At 39.0% G+C, this 23716-nt stretch overlaps 2 protein-coding genes across 7 annotated transcripts in view; both read left to right on the forward strand.

The window, feature by feature from the left end:
* The window catches only part of LOC143939922 (immunoglobulin gamma-1 heavy chain-like), a 36931-nt gene extending 14773 nt beyond the window's left edge, over positions 1–22158 (forward strand). Inside the window, exons 3-8 of the mRNA XM_077461013.1 lie at positions 9557–9594; positions 11136–11453; positions 16355–16617; positions 18641–18729; positions 18960–19024; positions 21624–22158. Coding sequence (XP_077317139.1) covers positions 9557–9594; positions 11136–11453; positions 16355–16617; positions 18641–18729; positions 18960–19024; positions 21624–21943 — 1093 coding nt within the window. The 3' untranslated portion in view covers positions 21944–22158. The remainder of the gene's footprint in view (positions 1–9556; positions 9595–11135; positions 11454–16354; positions 16618–18640; positions 18730–18959; positions 19025–21623) is intronic.
* LOC143940345 (immunoglobulin lambda-1 light chain-like) overlaps positions 1–23716 on the forward strand; it is an 860309-nt gene that overhangs the window by 820490 nt on the left and 16103 nt on the right. The window lies entirely within an intron of this gene.

The following is a 23716-nucleotide window of genomic DNA, read 5'->3' on the forward strand; positions in this document are numbered from 1 at the left end:
TAAGTACAAAGAGAGAAAAAAGAGAGCCTGTCACTAACGCTGTGTAAATTGAACAGCCCTATCAGGTCATCAAGATCATCGCACTCAAGGCGCTCAAAAAGGAGTCGCTCCATGTTGCAAGAAGTCTGACTAGTCTTCGAGTGGGCACAGCTAAATCTATCGGGGCTAAGGGCAACATATGTGCCAGGAGTCCAGAACAAAATAACCGACACCTTGAGCCGAAAATTCGTATCCAACAACGAATGAGCCTTAAGCCACTAAGCTTTTTTTCTGATAACCAAAACTTGGGGGGTGCCGGATATAGATCTCGCAGCGACACCAACCAACACAAAGTTCCAGAGGTATCTGGAGAGCGTTCCCTTCCCATCGGCGGAGGGCACGGACTGTTTGCAGCACAACTGGAACTTCCGCCTAGGCTTTCTCTTTCCCCCGACGCCAATTATTCAGAGGCTTCTACTCAGACTCAAGAACTCAGGGTCTACAGTGATAGCAGTCCTGCCCTTTTGGCCGAGGCGGCCATGGTTCACAACCCTACTCCAGCTGAATACAGCAGAGCCATTACCACTTCCCATGACAGCGGATCTACTCTCTCAGGGACAACTTCTCCATCCTTACCTGGAAAGACTACACCTGACAGCATGGAGATTGAAAGGGCTAGGTTCGTAGCTCAGGGCTGCTCCCAGAAAGTGATAAACACTCTTCTCCAAGCCAGAAGAGCTACCACCAATAACACCTACAAAAAGATTTGGCAAAATTTGGCACAAGTTACTCTCGGTTGCACAACAACAATTCTGGGACCCATCATCTCTAACAATTGCTCAGATCCTGGAGTTTCTACAAATAAGTCTCGACAAAGGTATTGGGTCAAATACCCTGAAATTTTGCATGTGTCAGGTCTAGCCGCCATGACAGGCGTGAAGTGGGCACAAGAGCCCTTTATCACTCAATTTCAGAAGGCCTGTCTAAAATTAAGGCCTCCCAGAAAACCTTCCTTCCCTACCTGGGACCTTTTGGTAGTGCTGGATGCCCTATCCCATGAACCATTCTTTCCAGTTGAGGGAGTCTCTCTATGGGATCTAACTCTCAAGATCACCTTCCTGATAGCAATTAAGTCAGCTAAAAGAGTCTCAGAAATGCACGCTCTGATGGCAAAGGAGCCATACCTAACCATCTACCCAGACAAGGTAGTTTTGAAACCTTCGGATCGCTTCATCCCAAAAGTGGCATCCTCCTTCCATTTTAATCAGGAAATATGCCTTCCCACTCTATCCACAAAACAGGGGAAACCACATCCACTTGATGTTAAAACCAATATTCTGGCCTACCTCTCAAAAACCAGTAACCTGAGGAAGGGAGAAAATCTTCTAGTCATTCCACAGGGCTCTAGAAGAGGACAAGCAGCAACCTCCCACACTATCGTAGCGTGGTTGGTAAAGATCATTAACCACCTCAATACAGTGCACTTACACCCCCTTCCTGACCAGACAAATTTTCAGCTTTCAGCGCTCTCACATTTGAATGACAATTACTCAGTCATGCAACACTGTACCCATATGAAACTTGCGTACTTTTTTCCACACAAATAGAGCTTTCCTTTAGTGGTATTTAATCACTATTTATTATTTTTTGTGCTATAAATAAAATAAAACATACATTTTGTGAAAAAAATGCCCTTTTCTTTGTTTCTCTCATAAATTTTTGCTAATTAGTAATTTTTCTTCATAAATTTTGGCCAAAATTTATACTGCTACATATCTTTGGTAAAATTGATTGACTGAAAATTGATCACATCTGATCAGGCCTTCAGTACATCAGGTGTATGTCATTTCTTGAAACACTAACAAGTCAGGAAAGTACAAATACCCCCCAAATGACCCCTTTTTAGAAAGTTGACATTCCAAGGTATTACGTAAGTAGCATGGTGATTTTTTTTTAAGTTGTCATTTTTTCCCACAATTCTTTGCAAAATTAAGATTTTTTTATTATTTTTTTGTCATATTATCAGGTTATTTCTCACACACAGCATATGCATACAACAAATTACACCCCAAAATACATTCTGCTACTCTTCCAGAGTATGGCAATACCACATGTGTGAGACTTTTACAAAGCCTGGTCACATAGAGAGGCCGAACATTGAAGTAGTACCTTCAGGCGTTCAGGAGCATAAATGACACATCTCATTTCATTCCTACCTATCACACTTTTGAAGGTCCTGGAGCACCAGGACAGTGCAATTACCCACAAAAAGACCCCATTTTGGAAAGCAAACACCACAACGTATATTCTATGAGGCATGGGCTGCAAATAGGTACTTGGGTACTCTGATGGGCCGTGACAGGTACTCGGGTACTCTGATGGGCTGTGACAGGTACTCAGGTACTCTGATGGGCTGTGACAGGTACTCGGGTACTCTTATGGGCCGTAACAGGTACTCGTGTACTCTGATGGGCTGTGACAGGTACTCTGATGGGCTGTGACAGGTACTCAGGCACTCTGATGGGCCATGACAGGTACTCGGGTACTCTGATGGGCCGTGACAGGTACTCGGGTACTCTGATGGGCCATGACAGGTACTCAGGTACTCTGATGGGCTGTGACAGGTACTCGGGTACTCTGATGGGCTGTGACAGGTACTCAGGTACTCTGATGAGCCGTGACAGGTACTCAGGTACTCTGATGGCCTGGCCGTGACAGGTACTCAGGTACTCAGATGAACCGTGACAGGTACTCGGGTACTCTGATGGGCCGTGACGGGTACTCTGATGGGCCGTGACAGGTATTCGGGTACTCTGATGGACCGTGACAGGTACTCGGGTACTCAGATGGACCGGGACAGGTATTCGGGTACTCTGAGGGGCCGTGACAGGTACTCTGGTACTCGGATGGACCGGGACAGGTACTTGGGTACTCTGATGGGCTGTGACAGGTACTGGGGTACTCTGATGGGCCGTGACGGGTACTCTGATGGGCTGTGACAGGTACTCGGGTACTCTGATGGGCTGTGACAGGTACTCGGGTACTCTGATGGGCTGTGACAGGTACTCGGGTACTCTGATGGACTGTGACAGGTACTCGGGTACTTTGATGGGCTGTGACAGGTACTCGGATGGGCTGTGACAGGTACTCAGGTACTCTGATGGGCTGTGATAGGTACTCAGGTACTTTGATGGGCTGTGCCAGGTACTCGGATGGGCTGTGACAGGTACTCGGGTACTCTGATGGGCCATGACAGGTACTCGGGTACTCTGATGGGCCGTGACAGGTACTCGGGTACTCTGATGGGCCATGACAGGTACTCAGGTACTCTGATGGGCTGTGACAGGTACTCGGGTACTCTGATGGGCTGTGACAGGTACTCAGGTACTCTGATGAGCCGTGACAGGTACTCAGGTACTCTGATGGCCCGGCCGTGACAGGTACTCAGGTACTCAGATGAACCGTGACAGGTACTCGGGTACTCTGATGGGCCGTGACGGGTACTCTGATGGGCCGTGACGGGTACTCTGATGGGCCGTGACAGGTATTCGGGTACTCTGATGGACCGTGACAGGTACTCGGGTACTCAGATGGACCGGGACAGGTATTCGGGTACTCTGAGGGGCCGTGACAGGTACTCTGGTACTCGGATGGACCGGGACAGGTACTTGGGTACTCTGATGGGCTGTGACAGGTACTGGGGTACTCTGATGGGCCGTGACGGGTACTCTGATGGGCTGTGACAGGTACTCTGGTACTCTGATGGGCTGTGACAGGTACTCGGGTACTCTGATGGGCTGTGACAGGTACTCGGGTACTCTGATGGACTGTGACAGGTACTCGGGTACTTTGATGGGCTGTGACAGGTACTCGGATGGGCTGTGACAGGTACTCAGGTACTCTGATGGGCTTTGATAGGTACTCAGGTACTTTGATGGGCTGTGCCAGGTACTCGGATGGGCTGTGACAGGTACTCGGGTACTCTGATGGGCTGTGACAGGTACCTGGGTACTTTGATTCGCTGTGACAGGTACTCGGGTACTCTGATGGACTGTGACAGGTACTCAAGTACTCTGATGGACTATGACAGGTACTCTGATGGACTGTGAGAGACAGGTACTACAAGGGGTGGTGACAGGTCCTCTTTATTGGGGGGGCAATCAGGGTGATTGGTGTACACTGTAAGCGGTAATGAGATGTTACCACAATCTCCTCCTCACACACAATCGGTGTGTGAGGAGGAGAACCCGGTAACATCTTGTTACCGCGGTTTGTTTACATTTTAGTGATCGGCTGTGAAACGATCACAGCCGATCACGTGGGTAAATGGCTGTTTACCAGCATCGGTGACCAGCAGTGTTTCCAGGGAACATGCCGCCACCGACGTGCACACGCAGCGCGATCGCGCGCATGCTCTGTGCACAGTGGGGGTGTGACCATCTGTGATTGGCCATGACTTCATCACGGCCGATCAACTGATAAACAGCCATACCCAATGGCTGTTCACCCCCTTCGGTGGCGAGCGGTGTCTCCGTGACACGCCGCCACCGAAGAAACAGCATTCCCTGTTTAAAAGGGAGGAAGTCATATGACGCCCTCCCGCCTCAAAAGGTCCGCCACCTGGCCGTCATTTGACGGTCGGTGGTTTTGAAGTAGTTAAAAGAGCTTACCTGCCTAACCAAACACAAATACCTGAGGGCTTAAGGGCATATTCCACAAGGACAATAACGACCTCCTGGGCGGCCTACTGCAGGGTCTCTTCGGAAACCATGTGCAAAACAGCCACATGGTCTTCGAAGAACACCTTTATATCACACTACAAAGTGGACTCCGCCACTGTAGAACTCGGGAGAGCAATTATACAGTCCAATACCTCAATTCCTTGTAAATAAACTTTTTTTCTGCTCATACCCACCCAGTTTTCCAGTTATTCCCCATAGGTGTATGCTGCCATGATGCGACAGGTAAATGGAAAATTGTATACTCACCTTCCGTAATTTTCCTTTTCTGTTGCATCTTCATGGCAGCATACAAATGCCCACCTGTCTGAGGTGAGGTATCTATATACTGAGAATACTAGGGCAGGGGCACTTTCAAGGTTTAATAGCTACGCGGTCCTATCAGGTTGCGGAGGCGGAGCCACAACCCATAGGTGTATGCTGCCATGAAGATGCAACAGGAAAGGAAAATTACGAAAGATTAGTATACCATTTTCCATTGTCCCATGTATGATGCAAGAGACATGTAAGGAAACAACAACAAAATGAATGTACGAAAGCCTTACTTCAAGTGATAGTAAACTGACAGCCAAAAATGTAAAATATTGCAGCTTACCAATCATATGTGGTGGCTGCAATTTGTTTTCTTTTTTTAGACTTTTTTACTCAGCTTTTACCTGGTGATCTGACCAGTAACACACCTCCTGTATTAGGATTCAGGACAGGATTGGATTGGACAGCAGCATTGTCAGTCTGGGGGGAGGGAAGTGTTAGATGTACTAGAAGATTTAGATACACTAACAGATTGACCGGTTCCCGACCAGCGCACGCCGATGTACGTTGGCAGAATGGCATGGGCAGGCATATTGGCGTACAGGTACGTCCAATCTTCAATGCCGCCCTGCCATCGTGAGCGCACCGGCGCGCTCGCGTGCCGGTCGGGACCCCCGTGAGTCCGGTCGCGGGTCCTGCGGACTCGATCGCCGTGGGCATACCCGCGATCGTCTCACGGGCCGGTGAATGGAGAAGTGCCGTTGTAAACAGCATTTCTCCATTCTGCCTAGCAACTAGTGACGCTGATCTCTGTTCCATGGGATTGGAGCAGAGATCAGTGTTCACTAAATGAAAGCCCAACCCCCATAGTTAGTAACAAACCCATAGGAACACTTAACCCCTACACTGCCACCCACTGGTTAACCCATTCACTGCCAGTGTCATTTACACAGGAATCACTGCATTTATATGGCAGTGATTGCTGTATAAATGACAATGGTCCCAAAAATGTGTCAAAAATGTCCGATGTGTCCGCCATAATGTCACAGTCACAATAAAAATCGCTGATCGCCGCCATTACTAGTAAAAAAATAATAATAAAAAATTATTAATAAAAATGCCATAAAACTATCCCTATTTTGTAAACGCTATAACTTTTGCACAAACCAATCAATAATCGCTTATTGCGATTTTTTTTACCAAAAATATGTAGAAGAATACGTATCGGCCTAAACTGAGGGAATTTTTTTTTATATATATATATATATATTTTTGGGGATATTTATTATAACAAAAAGTAAAAAATAATGAGTTTTTTTCAAAATTGTTGCTCTATTTTTGTTTATAGCGCAAAAAATAAAAACCGCAGGGGTGATCAAATACCACCAAAGGAAAGCTCTATTTGTGGGAAAAAAAGGACATCAATTTTGTTTGGGAGCCATGTCGCACGACCGTGCAATTGTCAGTTAAAGCGACGCAGTGCCGAATCCCAAAAAGTGGTCTGGTCTTTGACCAGCAAAATGGTCCGGTCTGTAAGTGGTTAAAGCGGAGGTCCACCCTAAAGTGGACCTTCCACTCATTGGAATCCTCCCCCCCTCTGGTACCACAATTGGCACCTTTCAGGGGGGAGGGGGTGCAGGTACCTGTACAGTACAGGTATCTGCACCCACTTCCGGCATAGCTATCCGCGGAAAGGGGCGTAGATTCTGCAGAATCTACACCCCTTTCCGAAAGTCCACCACTGCCTGCTGGGAAACACACGGATCCCAGAGGCAGCGGGACCATCCTTATTGCACAGCGCGACTCGCGCATGCGCAGTAGGGAACCGGGAAATGAAGCCGAAAGGCTCCACTTCCTGATTCCCATACCCAAGATGGCGGCGGCAGCACCCAAGAGACGATCGAGAGATCGGCTTCGGGTGCCGACATCGCGGGCGCACTGGGCGGGTAAGTGTCCTTATTTTAAAAGTCAGCAGCTGCAGTATTTGTAACTGCTGGCTTTTAAAAAAAAAAACGGCAGAACTCCCGGCGGACCTTCCGCTTTAAAGCCAAACACCAGCTCATACTGCAGTTTCACAAGCTGTCAGAGCAACGTTGTTTTTTTTTATTTTTGGATAAGGGTTTTACATGAATAAGACTGCATTCACACCTGGGCGTATAGTTTTCAGGCGTTTTTAAGGTGTTTTTCTGCCATTTTTGGGGTCCAAAGGTCACCAAAACTCTACAGACGTTTTGCTTCAGGTGACAGAATGCTCAGATGTGAACAGGGGCTATTTAAATTAATGGGATTTTGCTTGTTGGGCATTTTGGTACTTTTGACATGAGTGTTTTATGATCTGAAAACGCTCAGGTGTGAATGCAGCCTAAATAAATCACCCCTGTCAGTAGTAAATGATTCGTCTCAACATTCTTAACCACTTGAGAACCGGAAGGATTTACCCTCTTAATGACCAGGCCATTTATTTTAACTGACAATTGCGCAAGCATGCAACGCTGCACTACAAATTGGCAAAAAAGAGGGTTTCACCATGTCAGATCAGTGTGTTGTTGCCACATCCCTAATTGTCTATCAAGAAAAAAGATTCCTCCTTCGTTGGGCAGCAAACCCACAGATGAATTTTAAAAATGCAATTTCTTAAATATTCATAAAATCATTCGATCATACAATGACCGATGGTTAAAAGGACATAGAAAAAATGCTACACGAATACGTATTTCAAGATTTCATAATTTGCCACGTCACGAATGTTAATTCTCCATTACAAGCGTTAGTTTACAAGACCTACCGCTTCTGGCTCGTCCTTGCTTCTGAGCATGCGTGTTTGTCATTTGGACTTTTGTCCAACAGACATGTGTACACACGCTTGTAAAATCCAACAAAAGACATTTGTCCACGGAAAATTTTAAAACCAGCCATCCAACATTTGTCCGCGGAAAATCCAACAATTGTCTAATGGAGTGTACAAACGGTCATCACACAAACAGCCTATCATCACACATTTCCCATCTGAAAATCTGATTATGTGTCCGTAAGGTTCAATTTTGAGTTGACCCACCCTTTGCAGCTACAACAGCTTCAAATCTTCTGGGAAGGCTGTCCACAAGGTTTAGGAGTATATCTATGTGATCGTTTGACCATTCTTCCAGAAGTGCATTTGTGAGGTCAGGCACTGATGTTGGACGAGAAGGCCTGGCTCGCAGTCTCCACTCTAATTCATCCCAAAGGTGTTCTATTAGGTTGAGGTCAGCACTCTGTGCAGGCTATTCAATTTCCTCCACCCCAAACTCACTCATCCATGTCTTTATGGACCTTGTTTGTGCACTGGTGCAAATCATTTGGAGGAGGGGGTGATTATGATGTGGGGTTGTTTTTCAGGGTTTCAAGCTTGGCCCCTTAGTTCCAGTGAAGCTCTTGAGGCATCAGCATACCAAGACATTTTGGAAAATGTCATGCTCCCAACATTGTGGGAAAAGTTTAGGGATGGCCCCTTCCTGTTCCAACATGACTGCACACCAGTGCACAAAGCAAAGTTCATAAACACATGGATGAGTGAGTTTGGGGTGGAGGAACTTGACTGGCCTGCACAGAGTCCTTACCTCAGCCCGATAGAACACCTTTGGGATGAATTAGAGCAGAGACTGCGACCCAGCCTGACCTCACAAATGCGCTTCTGGAAGAATGGTCAAACATAGACACACTCCTAAACCTTGTGGACGGCCTTCCCAGAAGAGTTGAAGCTGTTATAACTGCAAAGGGTGGGCCAACTCAATATTGAACTGTACGGACCAAGGCTCGGATGCCATTAAAGTTCATGTGCATGTAAAGACTTTTGGTAATATAGTGTATTTGCGAATTGGATGCGTTTTGAACTGCATCTGATTCACATGACTTGTGAAATAACATTGGTTTACATTGAAGCTGTTCTCATATATGTAGTGCATCCGCAGTGCGAATTGAAAGAGTCCTGTGCATTTTCTGAGCACTCCAGTGTTATCCTGTTATCTCTCTTAACCCATTGTCCTCTTCATATAGCACATATCCTCTTCATGTTATATAAACATGAAACATAAACATGCGTGCATGCTGTGCATATTCTACAAAAAATGTCCATGCTCCACCAAAGTGTACCACCACCTTTGTATTCCGCCACTTACCTCAATATTAGACCCACAATGAGGTAAGGTCAATATACATTTTGCCCTGTGGGCCTACCGAGCCAGAGGGGGCTGCAAAAAGATGAAGAAAGGGAAGATTCCATGTAATTTCATTACACGGGGCACGTAAGTTTTACCTTTTTTATTTTTTAACATTAACATTCCACAACACAAAGGTGTGAATGTAGACTCACCAGAAAGCAAGTTTTATTTACTGTTATGTACTGTAGTGAAATGAATATTGAAATGATATTATGTTATTATCATCCTTGGGTAGTTTGTGTCCTTGTACCGTGAAAGATGATGGTGGGTACTTAACGAACACAGAAAGCTTAAGAATACAGAAAGGACACCTGCAGGTATGTCACTGTGTATCATCAGTATATGTTTTTGTTCTGGACATGGTTTTTGAACGAGGTTGTATTACAGTGCGTATGTCTTTGGCTCCGGGACCTCACTGTCTGTCAACAGTAAGTAGCAATGTTTTTCTTTTTTTTTTTCAAATTGTAATTTTATTTCATTTTGTTGAAAAGAAAATATGCTATAGCGATGTTGTGGGAGTGTTATGGATGGTTTCATCTCACATATGATTTGGATAGTTGTTTTTTCAAGGTATTTTAGATTTGTATTGAAATACTTTATTTTAAATATGTACTTCAAACATGAGAAAATTGCAAGTGATACTAAACAATTATTTATAACTGGCTTAGCTACATAAGTGCCATTCTTCAAATGTGTCTCAGCTCTCAATGTCAAACTTTTTTTCTTTTTTTTTTTTTTTAGTAATTTTTTCTTTTTTTTGGTATTTTATCCCAGAGAGGAACTAAACTCTGCAGCACAAACCTTCATTACATTCAGCTGAATTGTATGAAAGATGCAACCCAGATAATTCTGGGTTCTATGTAACAATTTAAAATGCTGTTCTTGATATGAGATTTAAGCTTTATGGGGTGCATACCTACCATAACAAATAATACTAACAGCAAACTGTATTTTTGAAAGCAACCAACATATGTCAAATATGTTTAGCTCAAATAACAATGATTATATGCTTTCACTTGAAATGTGTTGTACTCATAAGATGTACAGGAGTTGATTTACCAAATGCAAAAAAGCTGTTCATTTTACAAGGGAATTTTCCTTTAGATTATTGTTTGAGGTAAGCTCTGCTGATGTCCATCTTTCAATCATGTTCAAGCAAAAATAATGTTTCTTTCTTTTATTTTTCTTTTACTTGATTGGGCAAATTATTTGCCAAGTGCATTTTCAACACATACATAAAGCTAAGGGAAAATCCCATTGTAAAGTGAAAATTACCTTGTAAGGTGAACAGCCTATTTTTATTTGGTAAATTAACCCCACAGCACATTATTTTCATTACATATTAATTTTCAGTTTATCGAAAACATTGCTACAGGCTGGATTTATTCATAAAACATAAGTAGAGACTACATATAGAAAATATCCAAATCTAGTTAAATATATAATTTATTGGTAGTGTCATTATTAAATATTTATCAAAAAGGATATTAGATATAACACAAATATTCTGCTGTCTCATCTAGATACAGATTGTTAGTCAGGGGTTGATTTACTAAAACTGGAAAGTGCAAAATCTGGGACAGTTGTGCATGGTAGCCAATCAATTTCTAACTTCAACATGTTCAATAAAGCTTTGACCAAAAAAAAGAAAAAAAAACTGGAAGCTGATTTGTTTCTAGGTGGGGCTGCACCAGATTTTGTACTCTTTGGTTTTAGTAAATCAACTGTGTGTCCAGCCATCTGTATCCTTCAGCATTAAATACAACCAAAATGGATTATGTAAGATTTAATATAATCAACAACAAATGATTGAAATAAGTAAAACATTACATTTTATAATTGATTTAAGGTGTCATTTGTACTTGTGCGTGCTTCTTTTCCATTATCTTCCATTTCGGTGACTTAATAATTTGTAAATCGTCTGTTATAAGTGCATTTTTTAACATTTTTTTTTTTCATGTTACAATAGCCGGTGAAGTGAAGGCACCATCGGTGCTTCTGTATCCTCCATCTGCGCCGGAATTAGAGGCAAATGCAGCCACCTTAGTCTGTGCTGCCAGTGATTACAAACCCAAGTCTGCAACAATAGAGTGGCTGGTGGATGGACAATCTTGGACAACTGGAGTCTCCACATCATCAGTCACCAAACAGAGTGACAACTCATACATGGGAAGCAGTTTCCTCACCATGACCTCCTCTGATTATAAAGCACATGAGGAATACTCTTGCAAAGTGAAACATGAGGGCAGAGAATATGTCCAGACACTGAAGAGATCAGAGAGCCATTAACATCCTATTCCCAATTATGGGTATTATTCTAATTAGCTTAAGCGGTTGAAAAAAGTCCACTTTAATACTTTTTTTTTAACCACTCTAACTGTTTCTAATTAATCATTTGCCCATATTTTTCTCTATTCTTCAAAACAGTAACACAAATAAGGGCCATGTTCTGTTTTCTGTCTTTTGTCTGCATGAAACATTCAATAAAAAAATATCTTTATAAAGTTTTGTCTTCATTGAGATTTCATGTCAAACACTTTTGTGTAACAGTGACAATGCTGCAACCTGAAAGGTGTTATCACTTGGTGCAATTACAAATGTGTAAAAAGTTAAACTAAATATTAGTTCACCTTTTCCAATTCTACACAGTTATTGAGAGTGTAAAGGGTGTTTACTTAACAAAATTACTAAGAAAAAAGGATTTATCTTGATAAGAGTTTTAGTAAATCAAACTAATAGATTTCACCTTCTTGGGTAAAGCGAATGTTATCACAGAACCACTCAATGGGGTTGATTTACTAAAACTGGAGCATGCAAAATCCGGTGCAGCTCTGCATCAGCTTTCATGTTTTATTGTCAAACATTAATTGCACAAGCTGAAATTAGAAGCTGATTGGCTAACATGCACAGCTGCATCAGATTTTGCACTCTACAGGTTTAGTGAATACAATACATCAGTTCTTTAGATGGCCTAAAACTTAGTGAGACATATGTATACATATGTCAAATTTCTATGCAGCAAAAATGTGACCTGGATTCCTGTAAATATAGGATACAATAATTTTCAGAAATGTAGGGGGTGGAAGATGACCACAACACAAATAGTCCAATAAACTGTAGTCTCATCTCCTTGGTACTGGTTGTAACCCTAAAGTGCAGCTCTGTATCAGCTTTCAATGTCAAAGATTAATTGCACAAGCTGAAATTAGAAGCTGATTGGCTAACATAGTTTCATAGTTAGTAAGGGTGAATAAAGACACCAGTCCAACCTGAGTGAGTGTATACAATTGTCCCTATACATTGCACACTCACATTGGTCCCTACCCTCAAGGAGCCCACAATCCAAGGTCCCCATTCATATACTAGGGCCAATTTTGGACAGAGGCCAATTAACCTATCTGCATGTCTTTGGATTGTGGGAAGAAACCAGAGTACCCAGAGAAACCCACGCAGACACAGGGAGAACATGCAAACTCCAGGCAGGTAGTGTCGTGGTTGGGATGCGACCCTTCTTATTGCTAGGTGAGAGTGCTAACCACTACACCATTGTGCCGCCAACATGCACATATGTAAAATTTCTATGCCACAAAAGTGTGACCTAAATTCACGTAACTATAGGATACAATAAATATCAGAAATGTAGGGGGTGGAAGATGACCACAACACAAATAGTCCAATAAACTGTAGTCTCATCTCCTTGGTACTAAGAAAATGATCAGTAAGATATGTAACGCAGTTAACAGTGAAAAAGGTAGGATGCGATAAAAGGGAAAATAAAAAAAACACTTGGCGACAAACTAAAGAAACAATCTTTTCCTATACAATACTGCAAAAATAAATCTTATAAAACCTGTGTAAAAATAAATATGAAAGCTAATATGAAAAGCCAATATATAATCTCATCAGGTAAAATTTGACTTTATTACTGTTCTAATAAATTAAGGACTGACAAAATTGAATGTGGCGTGAAAAATAAAATAATTATTATCATCATTATCCTTGTCATGGCATATTACACCGATCAAATATATGAGGGGGGATGTTGGAGGTCCTTTAAAACATTAGCACTTGACCCGTGGGCTTCCCTAATAGTTCACCTAAGTTGCATAGTGAACTACTGTTTTATGGTCCCAGATCAATAACATTGATATTATCCATCATTAACATCTTCATTATCCTTATTCATACATCAAATACTTTTTTTTAGAGGAAAGATGTTAGAGTTATTTTAAAACATTACAACTTAGATCTGCAGGCTATTCTTCTTCATATCAATGTTAACTGCTATTTTATGGTGTCAGAACAATAGCACTCTAATACTTGGGGTAACAATTAAAAATCATTGTGGGCGACTGTGAAGGCAACCTGTATGATACAATAAATGTCCTTGGAGATATCTCAAGATCACAAGAAGCGTGGACATTTAAACTGTTCTTCATTATTAAAGCCACCTTGGAGCCATATGTCTCTTCAGTTATGGTGTTAGCTGATCTATGGGCCCCATTACAGAAGGTATTCTACTGAAGGTTTTTGTACATCTCTAAATCACTGTGGTGGATTTTCGGTGGTGGAACTTCACTCAGCATGAACAGTAAGTACTATGTAATAATGCCAATACATATACTATATGCTGATTATTTTGTCTATTTTATTTTCTATCACACTGTTATGCCTCTAAAATTATTTTTCAAATATTAATTTTGACATTTATTGCATTATACAGTCCTTTCTATATCTGTGTTTGATTCTATATGCAATGTGTGTCTTTCTAAGCCTATAAAATGATATATTCACAATACAAATAACTTACTGCCTAATAATAGAATTATTTTAATGTACTTTGATCGATTTGCTATAATTTTCCACATTCCATATGTTCTCATTAATGTGTCTTTGTTTTATCTTTCTACACTTTTTACAAACCTCATCTTATATTAATTCGGACATTGATTTTATTTTACACTATTTTCCTATTTTTTGTGTGAAATTATATTTATATTTTTTTTTATCTGAGTGCAGAAGTAGTGTAAGATATCTTTTAAAGATCAGGTCATAAGCTCCATGTACACATTGCAATCTGACTCTTTAATCTTTTATACAATCTCCTTTAAAGCAGCCCATAGATGATTCAGTTTTTACATTCACCCAGTGAGTTGGATGCAGAAAACTGACATGATTCCTCCATCCACACATTTGAGATGGATGGGGGGATCACTCCCACCGAGTTATTGTGTTCTCACAGCAGGGAGACTTCCCCACAATCAGAATACACTGTTCAGGGCTACCAGCTAAAAAGGCAAACAAACTCAGGTAAAGGCAAGTACATCCTAAGTCAGGAGAACCTGGTCTGGCAGGGATACAGTTCAAATTTACCAGATTACCAACCTAAATGCAGGTGTAGCCTTAGACTTACCAAAATATCTAATATAAGGACTTACAGGAAATATCCAAATTATTTATATCTAAACAAGCAGGAGCTTGTACTGCATAATTATTGGTAGATCTAAAGGAGATTGTGCAGTCAAATTCTAATGTGTGTGGTGAGCAATAAATTGTGCACCTACCTAATAATTTCTTTATGCAGTGTAATATTGAGAACAGTTTTTTACATGGTGTCAAGATAAAAGCACTTTGCTTCTTGGGGTCACAAATAAAAAACTGAACCCTGTTGTTGACTGCTTGAAGGCTAACTGTATAATAAAATGGAATGGCTTGATGATACTTTAACATTGTAATAAATGTAGACATTCCTACAAAAGTTCTACATAGGTTCTGCCTTTGTCTCATTAATCATAGTGTTCTGAGGGCTCCATTAAGGTATTTTAGTTTGTGTACAACTTTAAATTACTGTGGGGTCTTTTTGGTGGTGGTGAAACCTAACTTACTGTCCAGAGTAAGTTCTAAAAAAAATTCTTTATTTTTTCGCTATTTACAGTATGCATCTGGAAACAGCTGTCAATGACAAACTTTTTTTTAGTAATTTTTTTTTTTGGGTAATTTATGCCAAAGAGGAACTAAACTCTGCAGCACAAACCTTCATTACGTTCAGCTGAATTGTATGAAAGATGCAACCCAGATAATTCTGGGTTCTATGTAACAATTTAAAATGCTGTTCTTGATTCAAGATTTAAGCTTCATGGGGTGCATACCTACCATAACAAATAATACTAACAGCAAACTGTATTTTTGAAAGCAGCCAACAGATGTAAAAATATGTTTAACTCAAATAACAATTATTATATACATTCACTTGAAATATGTTGTACTCATAAGATCTACAGGAGTTGATTTACCAAATGCAAAAAGGCTGTTCACTTTACAAGGGAATTTTTCTTTAGATTATTGTTTGAGGTAAAGCTCTGCTGATGTCCATCTTTCAATCATGTTCAAGCAAAAATACTGTTTCTTTCTTTTATTTTCCTTTTACTTGATTGGGTAAATCATTTGCCAAGTGCATTTTCAACACATACATGAAGCTAAGGGAAAATCCCCTTGCAAAGTGAAAATTACCTTGTAAGGTGAAGAGCCTATTTTTATTTGGTAAATGAACCCCACAGCACATTATTTTCATTACATATTATTTTTCAACTTATTGAAAACATTGCTACAGGCTGGATTTATTCATAAAACATAAGTAGAGACTACATATAGAAAATATTCAAACCTTGCTAAATATATAATTTATTGGCAGTGTTTAAATATTTATCAAAAAGGATATTAGATATAACACACATTTTCTGCTGTCTCATCTAGAAACAGATTGTTAGTAAGGGGTTGATTTACTAAAACCGGAAAGTGCAAAATCTGGAGCAGTTGTGCCTGGTAGCCAATCAATTTCTAACTTCAACTTGTTCAATAAAGCTTTGACTAAAATAAACTGGAAGCTGATTGGTTTCTATGTGGAGCTGCACCAGATTTTGCACTCTCCATTTTTAGTAAACCAACTGTGTGTCCAGCCATCTGTATCCTTCAGCATTAAATACAACCAAAATGGATTATGTAAGATTTAATATAATCAACAACAAATGGTTGAAATAAGTAAAACATGACATTTTATAAGTGATTTAAGGTGTAATTTGTACTTTTGTGTGCTTTTTTTCCATTATCTTATATTTCAGTGGCTTAATAATTTGTAAATCGTCTGTTATAAGTGCATTTTTTAACATTTTTTTTTTAATGTTTCAATAGCCGGTGAAGTGAAGGCACCATCGGTGCTTCTGTATCCTCCATCTGCGCCGGAATTAGAGGCAAATGCAGCCACCTTAGTCTGTGCTGCCAGTGATTACAAACCCAAGTCTGCAACAATAGAGTGGCTGGTGGATGGACAATCTTGGACAACTGGAGTCTCCACATCATCAATCAGCAAACAGAGTGACAACTCATACATGGGAAGCAGTTTCCTCACCATGACCTCCTCTGATTATAAAGCACATGAGGAATACTCTTGCAAAGTGAAACATGAGGGCAAAGAATATGTCCAGACACTGAGGAGATCAGAGAGCCATTAACAGCATATTCCCAATTATGGGTATTATTCTAATTAGCTTAAGCCGTTGAAAAAAGTCCACTTTAATACTTTTTTTTAACCACTGTAACTGTTTCTAATTAAACGTTTGCCCATATTTTTCTCTATTCTTCAAAACAGTAACACAAATAAGGGCCATGTTCTGTTTTCTGTCTTTTGTCTGCATGAAACAATCAATAAAAAAAATCTTTATAAAGTTTTGTCATCATTGAGATTTAATGTCAAACACTTTTGTGTAACAGTGACAATGCTGCAACCTGAAAGGTGTTATCACTTGGTGCAATTACAAATGTGTAAAAAGTTAAACTAAATATTAGTTCACCTTTTCCAATTCTACAAAGTTATTGAGAGTGTAAAGGGTGTTTGCTTAACAAAATTACAAAGAAAAAAGCATTTATCTTGATAAGAGTTTTAGTAAATCAAACTAATAGATTTCACCTTCTTGGGTAAAGCTAATGTCATGACAGAACCACTCAATGGGGTTGATTTACTAAAACTGGAGCATGCAAAATCTGGTGCAGCTCTGCATCAGCTTTCAAGTTTTATTGTCAAAGATTAATTGCACAAGCTGAAATTAGAAGCTGATTGGCTAACATGCACAGCTGCATCAGATTTTGTACTCTACAGGTTTAGTAAATACAATATATCAGTTCTTTAGATGGCCTATAACTTACTGAGACATATGTATACATATGTCAAATTTCTATGCAACAAAAATGTGACCTGGATTCCTGTAACTATAGGATAGAATAATTTTCAGAAATGTAGGGGGTGGAAGATGACCACAACACAAATAGTCCAATAAACTGTAGTCTCATTTCCTTGGTACTGGTTTTAACCCTAAGGTGCAGCTCTACATCAGCTTTCAGGTTTTAATGTCAAAGATTAATTGCACAAGCTGAAATTAGAAGCTGATTGACTAACATAGTTTCATAGTTAGTAAGGTTGAATAAAGACTACAGTCCATCCAGTTCAACTTGAGTGAGTGTCTACAATTGTCCCTATCCCTATACATTGCACACTCACATTGGTCTCTACCCTCAAGGAGCCCACAATCCAAGGTCCCTATTCATATACTAGGGCCAATTTTGGACAGAGGCCAATTAACCTATCTGCATGTCTTTGGATTGTGGGAAGAAACCAGAGTACCCAGAGGAAACCCACATAGACACAGGGAGAACATGCAAACTCCAGGCAGGTAGTGTCGTGGTTGGGATGCGAACCTTCTTACTGCTAGGTGAGAGTGCTAACCACTACACCACTGTGCCGCCAACATGCACATGTGTAAAATTTCTATGCCACAAAAGTGTGACCTGAATTCACGTAACTATAGGATACAATACATATCAGAAATGTAGGGGGTGGAAGATGACCACAACACAAATAGTCCAATAAACTGTAGTCTCATCTCCTTGGTACTAAGAAAATGATCAGTAAGATATGTAACGCAGTTAACAGTGAAATAGGTAGGATAATGTAATTTATGATAGCAAATAGGATGCGATAAAAGGGTAAATTAAAAAAACGCTTGGCGACAAACTAAAGAAACAATCTTTTCCTATACAATACTGCAAAAATAAATCTTATAAAACCTGTGTAAAAATAAATATGAAAGCTAATATGAAAAGCCAATATATAATCTCATCAGGTAAAATGTGACTTTATTACTGTTCTAATAAATTAAGGACTGACAAAATTGAATGTGGCGTGAAAGATAAAATAATTATTATCATCATTATCCTTGTCATGGCATATTACACCGATCAAATATATGAGGGGGGATGTTGGAGGTCCTTTAAAACATTAGCACTTGACCCGTGGGTTTCCCTAATAATTCACCTAAGTTGTATAGTGAACTACTGTTTTATGGTCCCAGATCAATAATATTGATATTATCCATCATTAACATCTTCATTATCCTTATTCATACATCAAATACTTTTTTTTAGAGGAAAGATGTTAGAGGTATTTTAAAACATTACAACTTAGATCTGCAGGCTATTCTTCTTCATATTAATGTTAACTGCTATTTTATGGTGTCAGAACAATAGCACTCTAATACTTGGGGTAACAATTAAAAAACATTGTGGGTGACTGTGAAGGCAACCTGTATGATACAATAGATGTCCTTGGAGATATCTCAAGATCACAAGAAGCGTGGACATTTAAACTGTTCTTCATTATTAAAGCCACCTTGGAGCCATATGTCTCTTCAGTTATGGTATTAGCTGATCTACGGGCCCCATTACAGAAGGTATTCTACTGAAGGTTTTTGTACATCTCTAAATCACTGTGGAGGATTTTCGGTGGTGGAACTTCACTCAGCATCAACAGTAAGTACTATGTAATAATGCCAATACTTATACTATATGCTGATTATTTTGTCTATTTTATTTTATATTATAAAATTATGCCTCTAAAATTATTTTTCAAATATTAATTTTGACATTTATTGCATTATACAGTCCTTTCTATATCTGTGTTTGATTCTATCTGCAATGTGTGTCTTTCTAAGCCTATAAAATGATATATGCACAATACAAATAACTTACTGCCTAATAATAGAATTATTTTAATGTACTTTGATCGATTTGCTATAATTTTCCACATTCCGTATGTTCTCATTAATGTGTCTTTGTTTTATCTTTCTACACTTTTTTACAATCCTTGTCCTATATTAATTCGGACATTGATTTTATTTTACACTATTTTCCTATTTTTGTGTGAAATTATATTTATATATTTTTTATCTGAGTGCAGAAGTAGTGTAAGATATCTTTTAAAGATCAGGTCATAAGCTCCATGTGCACATTGCAATCTGACTCTTTAATCTTTTATACAATCTCCTTTAAAGCAGCCCATAGATGATTCAGTTTTTACATTCAACCAGTGAGTTGAACGCAGAAAACTGACATGATTCCTCCATCCACACATTTGAGATGGATGGGGGGATCACTCCCACCGAGTTATTGTGTTCTCACAGCAGGGAGACTTCCCCACAATCAGAATACACTGTTCAGGGCTACTAGCTAAAAAGGCAAACAAACTCAGGTAAAGGCAAGTACATCCTAAGGCAGGAGAACCTGGTCTGGGAGGGATACAGTTCAAATTTACCAGATTACCAACCTAAATGCAGGTGTAGCCTTAGACTTACCAAAATATCTAATATAAGGACTTGCAGGAAATATCCAAATTATTTATATCTAAACAAGCAGGAGCTTGTACTGCATAATTATTGGTAGATCTAAAGGAGATTGTGCAGTCAAATTCTAATGTGTGTGGTGAGCAATAAACTTGTGCACCTACCTAATAATTTCTTTATGCAGTGTAATATTGAGAACAGTTTTTTACATGGCGTCAAAATAAAAGTACTTTGCTTCTTGGTGTCACAAATAAAAAACTGAACCCTGTTGTTGACTGCTTGAAGGCTAACTGTATAATAAAATGGAATGGCTTGATGATACTTTAACATTGTAATAAATGTAGACATTCCTACAAAAGTTCTACATAGGTTCTGCCTTTGTCTCATTAATCATAGTGTTCTGAGGGCTCCATTAAGGTATTTTAGTTTTTGTACAACTTTAAATTACTGTGGGGTCTTGTCGGTGGTGGTGGAACCTAACTTACTGTCCAGAGTAAGTTCTACATTTTTTTCTTTATTTTTTCGCTATTTACAGTATGCATCTGGAAACAGCTGTCAATGACAAACTTTTTTTTTTTATTAATTTTTTTTTTTTGGTAATTTATGCCAAAGAGGAACTAAACTCTGCAGCACAAACCTTCATTACGTTCAGCTGAATTGTATGAAAGATGCAACCCAGATAATTCTGGGTTCTATGTAACAATTTAAAATGCTGTTCTTGATTCAAGATTTAAGCTTTATGGGGTGCATACCTGCCATAACAAATAATACTAACAGCAAACTGTATTTTTGAAAGCAGCCAACAGATGTAAAAATATGTTTAACTCAAATAACAATTATTATATACATTCACTTGAAATATGTTGTACTCATAAGATCTACAGGAGTTGATTTACCAAATGCAAAAAGGCTGTTCACTTTACAAGGGAATTTTTCTTTAGATTATTGTTTGAGGTAAAGCTCTGCTGATGTCCAAGCAAAAATATTGTTTCTTTCCTTTATTTTCCTTTTACTTGATTGGGTAAATAGTTTGCCAAGTGCATTTTCACCACATACATGAAGCTAAGGGAAAATCCCCTTGCAAAGTGAAAATTACCTTGTAAGGTGAACAGCCTATTTTTATTTGGTAAATTAACCCCACAGCACATTATTTTCACTAGATATTAATTTTCAGCTTATTGAAAACTTTGCTACAGGCTGGATTTATTCATAAAACATACCGTAAGTAGAGACTACATATAGAAAATATTCAAACCTAGCTAAATATATAATTTATTGGCAGTGTTTAAATATTTATCAAAAAGGATATTAGATATAACACACATTTTCTGCTGTCTCATCTAGAAACAGATTGTTAGTAAGGGGTTGATATACTAAAACTGGAAAGTGCAAAATCTGGAGCAGTTGTGCATGGTAGCCAATCAATTTCTACCTTCAACTTGATCAATAAAGCTTTGACCAAAAAAAAACAAAAAAAAACTGAAAGCTGATTGGTTTCCATGTGGAGCTGCACCAGATTTTGTACTCTCCGTGTTTAGTAAACCAACTGTGTGTCCAGCCATCTGTATCCTTCAGCATTAAATACAACCAAAATGGATTATGTAAGATTTAATCTAATCAACCACAAATGGTTGAAATAAGTAAAACATTAAATTTTATAAGTAATTTAAGGTGTAATTTGTACTTGTGTGTGTTTTTTTCCCATTATCTTCCATTTCAATGACTTAATAATTTGTAAATCGTCTGTTATAAGTACATTTTTTAACATTTTTTTTTTCATGTTTCAATAGGTGGTGAAGTGAAGGCACCATCGGTGCTGCTGTATCCTCCATCTGCACAGGAATTAGAGGCAAATGCAGCCACTTTAGTCTGTGCTGCCAGTGATTTCAAACCCAAGTCTGCAACAATAGAGTGGCTGGTGGATGGGAAATCTTGGACAACTGGAGTCTCCACATCATCAAACACCAAACAGAGTGACAACTCATACATGGGAAGCAGTTTCCTCACCATGACCTCTTCTGATTATAAAGCACATGAGGAATACTCTTGCAAAGTGAAACATGAGGGCCAAGAATATGTCCAGACACTGAAGAGATCAGAGAGCCATTAACAGCCTATTCCCAATTATGGGTATTATTCTAATTAGCTTAAGCCATTGAAAAAAGTCCACTTCAATACTTTTTTTTAACCACTGTAACTGTTTCTAATTAATCATTTGCCCACATTTTTCTATATTCTTCAAAACAGTAACACAAATAAGGGGTATGTTCTGTTTTCTGTCTTTTGTCTGCATGAAACATTCAATAAAAAAAATATCTTTATAAAGTTTTGTCATCATTGAGATTTCATGTCAAACAATTTTGTGTAACAGTGACAATGCTGCAACCTGAAAGGTGTTATCACTTGGTGCAATTACAAATGTGTAAAAAGTTAAACTAAATATTAGTTCACCTTTTCCAATTCTACAAAGTTATTGAGAGTGTAGAGGGTGTTTACTTAACAAAATAACAAAGAAAAAAAACATTCATCTTGATAAGAGTTTTAGCAAATCAAACTAATAGATTTCACCTTCTTGGGTAAAGCGAATGTTATCACAGAACCACACACTGGGGTTGATTTACTAAAACTGGAGCCTGCAAAATCTGGTGCAGCTCTGCATCAGCTTTCAGGTTTTATTGTTAAAGATTAATTGCACAAGCTGACATTAGAAGCTGATTGGCTAACATGCACAGCTGCATCAGATTTTGTACTCTACAGGTTTAGTAAATACAATACATCAGTTCCTTAGATGGCCTATAACTTAGTGAGACATATGTATACATATGTCAAATTTCTATGCAGCAAAAATGTGACCTGGATTCCTGTAACTATAGGATAGAATAATTTTCAGAAATGTAGGGGGTGGAAGATGACCACAACACAAATAGTTCAATAAACTGTAGTCTCATCTCCTTGATACTGGTTTTAACCCTAAGAAAATGTTCAGTAACATATGTAATGCAGTTAACAGTGAAATAGGTAGCATAATGTAATTTATGATAGCAAATAGGATGCGATAAAAGGGAAAATGTAAAAAAACACTTGGCCACAAACTAAAGAAACAATCTTTTCCTATACAATACCGCAAAAATAAACCTTGTAAAACCTGTGTAAGAATAAATATGAAAGCTAATATGAAAAGCCAATATATAATTTCATCAGGTAGAATTTGATTCTATTACTGTACTAATAAATAAAGGACTGACACAATTGAATGTGGCATGAAGAGATATAATGGTTATTATCATCATTATCCTTGTCATGGCATATTACACGATCAAATATATGAGAGGGGAGGTTGTAGGTAATTTAATACATTAGCACTTGACCTGTGGGCTTCCCTAATAATTCACCTAAGTTGCATAGTGAACTACTATTTTATGGTCCCAGATCAATAACACTGATATTATGCATCATTAACATCTTCATTATCCTTATTCATACATCAAATCATTTTTTAGAGGAAAGATGTTAGCCCTTGTACACACTGTCGGACATTCCGATGGAAAATGTCCGATCGGACCATGTTGCCGGATAATCCGACTGTGTGTGGACTCCATCGGACTGTTTCCGTCTGAATATCCGACCGACAAAGTTTTAGAGCTGGGCTATAAAATTTTCCGACAACATGATCCAATCGGACTTTGTCCGATCGTTTGTAGAGAATTCCGATCAGACAAAGTGCCACGCATGCTCAGATCAAATTACGAGACCAAAGCTATTGGCTACTAGCCTGAACGTAGTCCTGTCGTAATGAAATAATGTCATCACGTTCTGAACGATCAGATTTTCCGACAACTTTGTCCGACCGTGTGTATGCAACACCAGTTTCAGACAAAATCCG

Source organism: Lithobates pipiens, unplaced genomic scaffold (assembly GCF_037356315.1).
Source record: "Lithobates pipiens isolate NorthernLeopardFrog02 unplaced genomic scaffold, aLitPip1_a1.2 Scaffold_3, whole genome shotgun sequence".
Taxonomy (NCBI): Eukaryota; Metazoa; Chordata; class Amphibia; order Anura; family Ranidae; genus Lithobates; species Lithobates pipiens.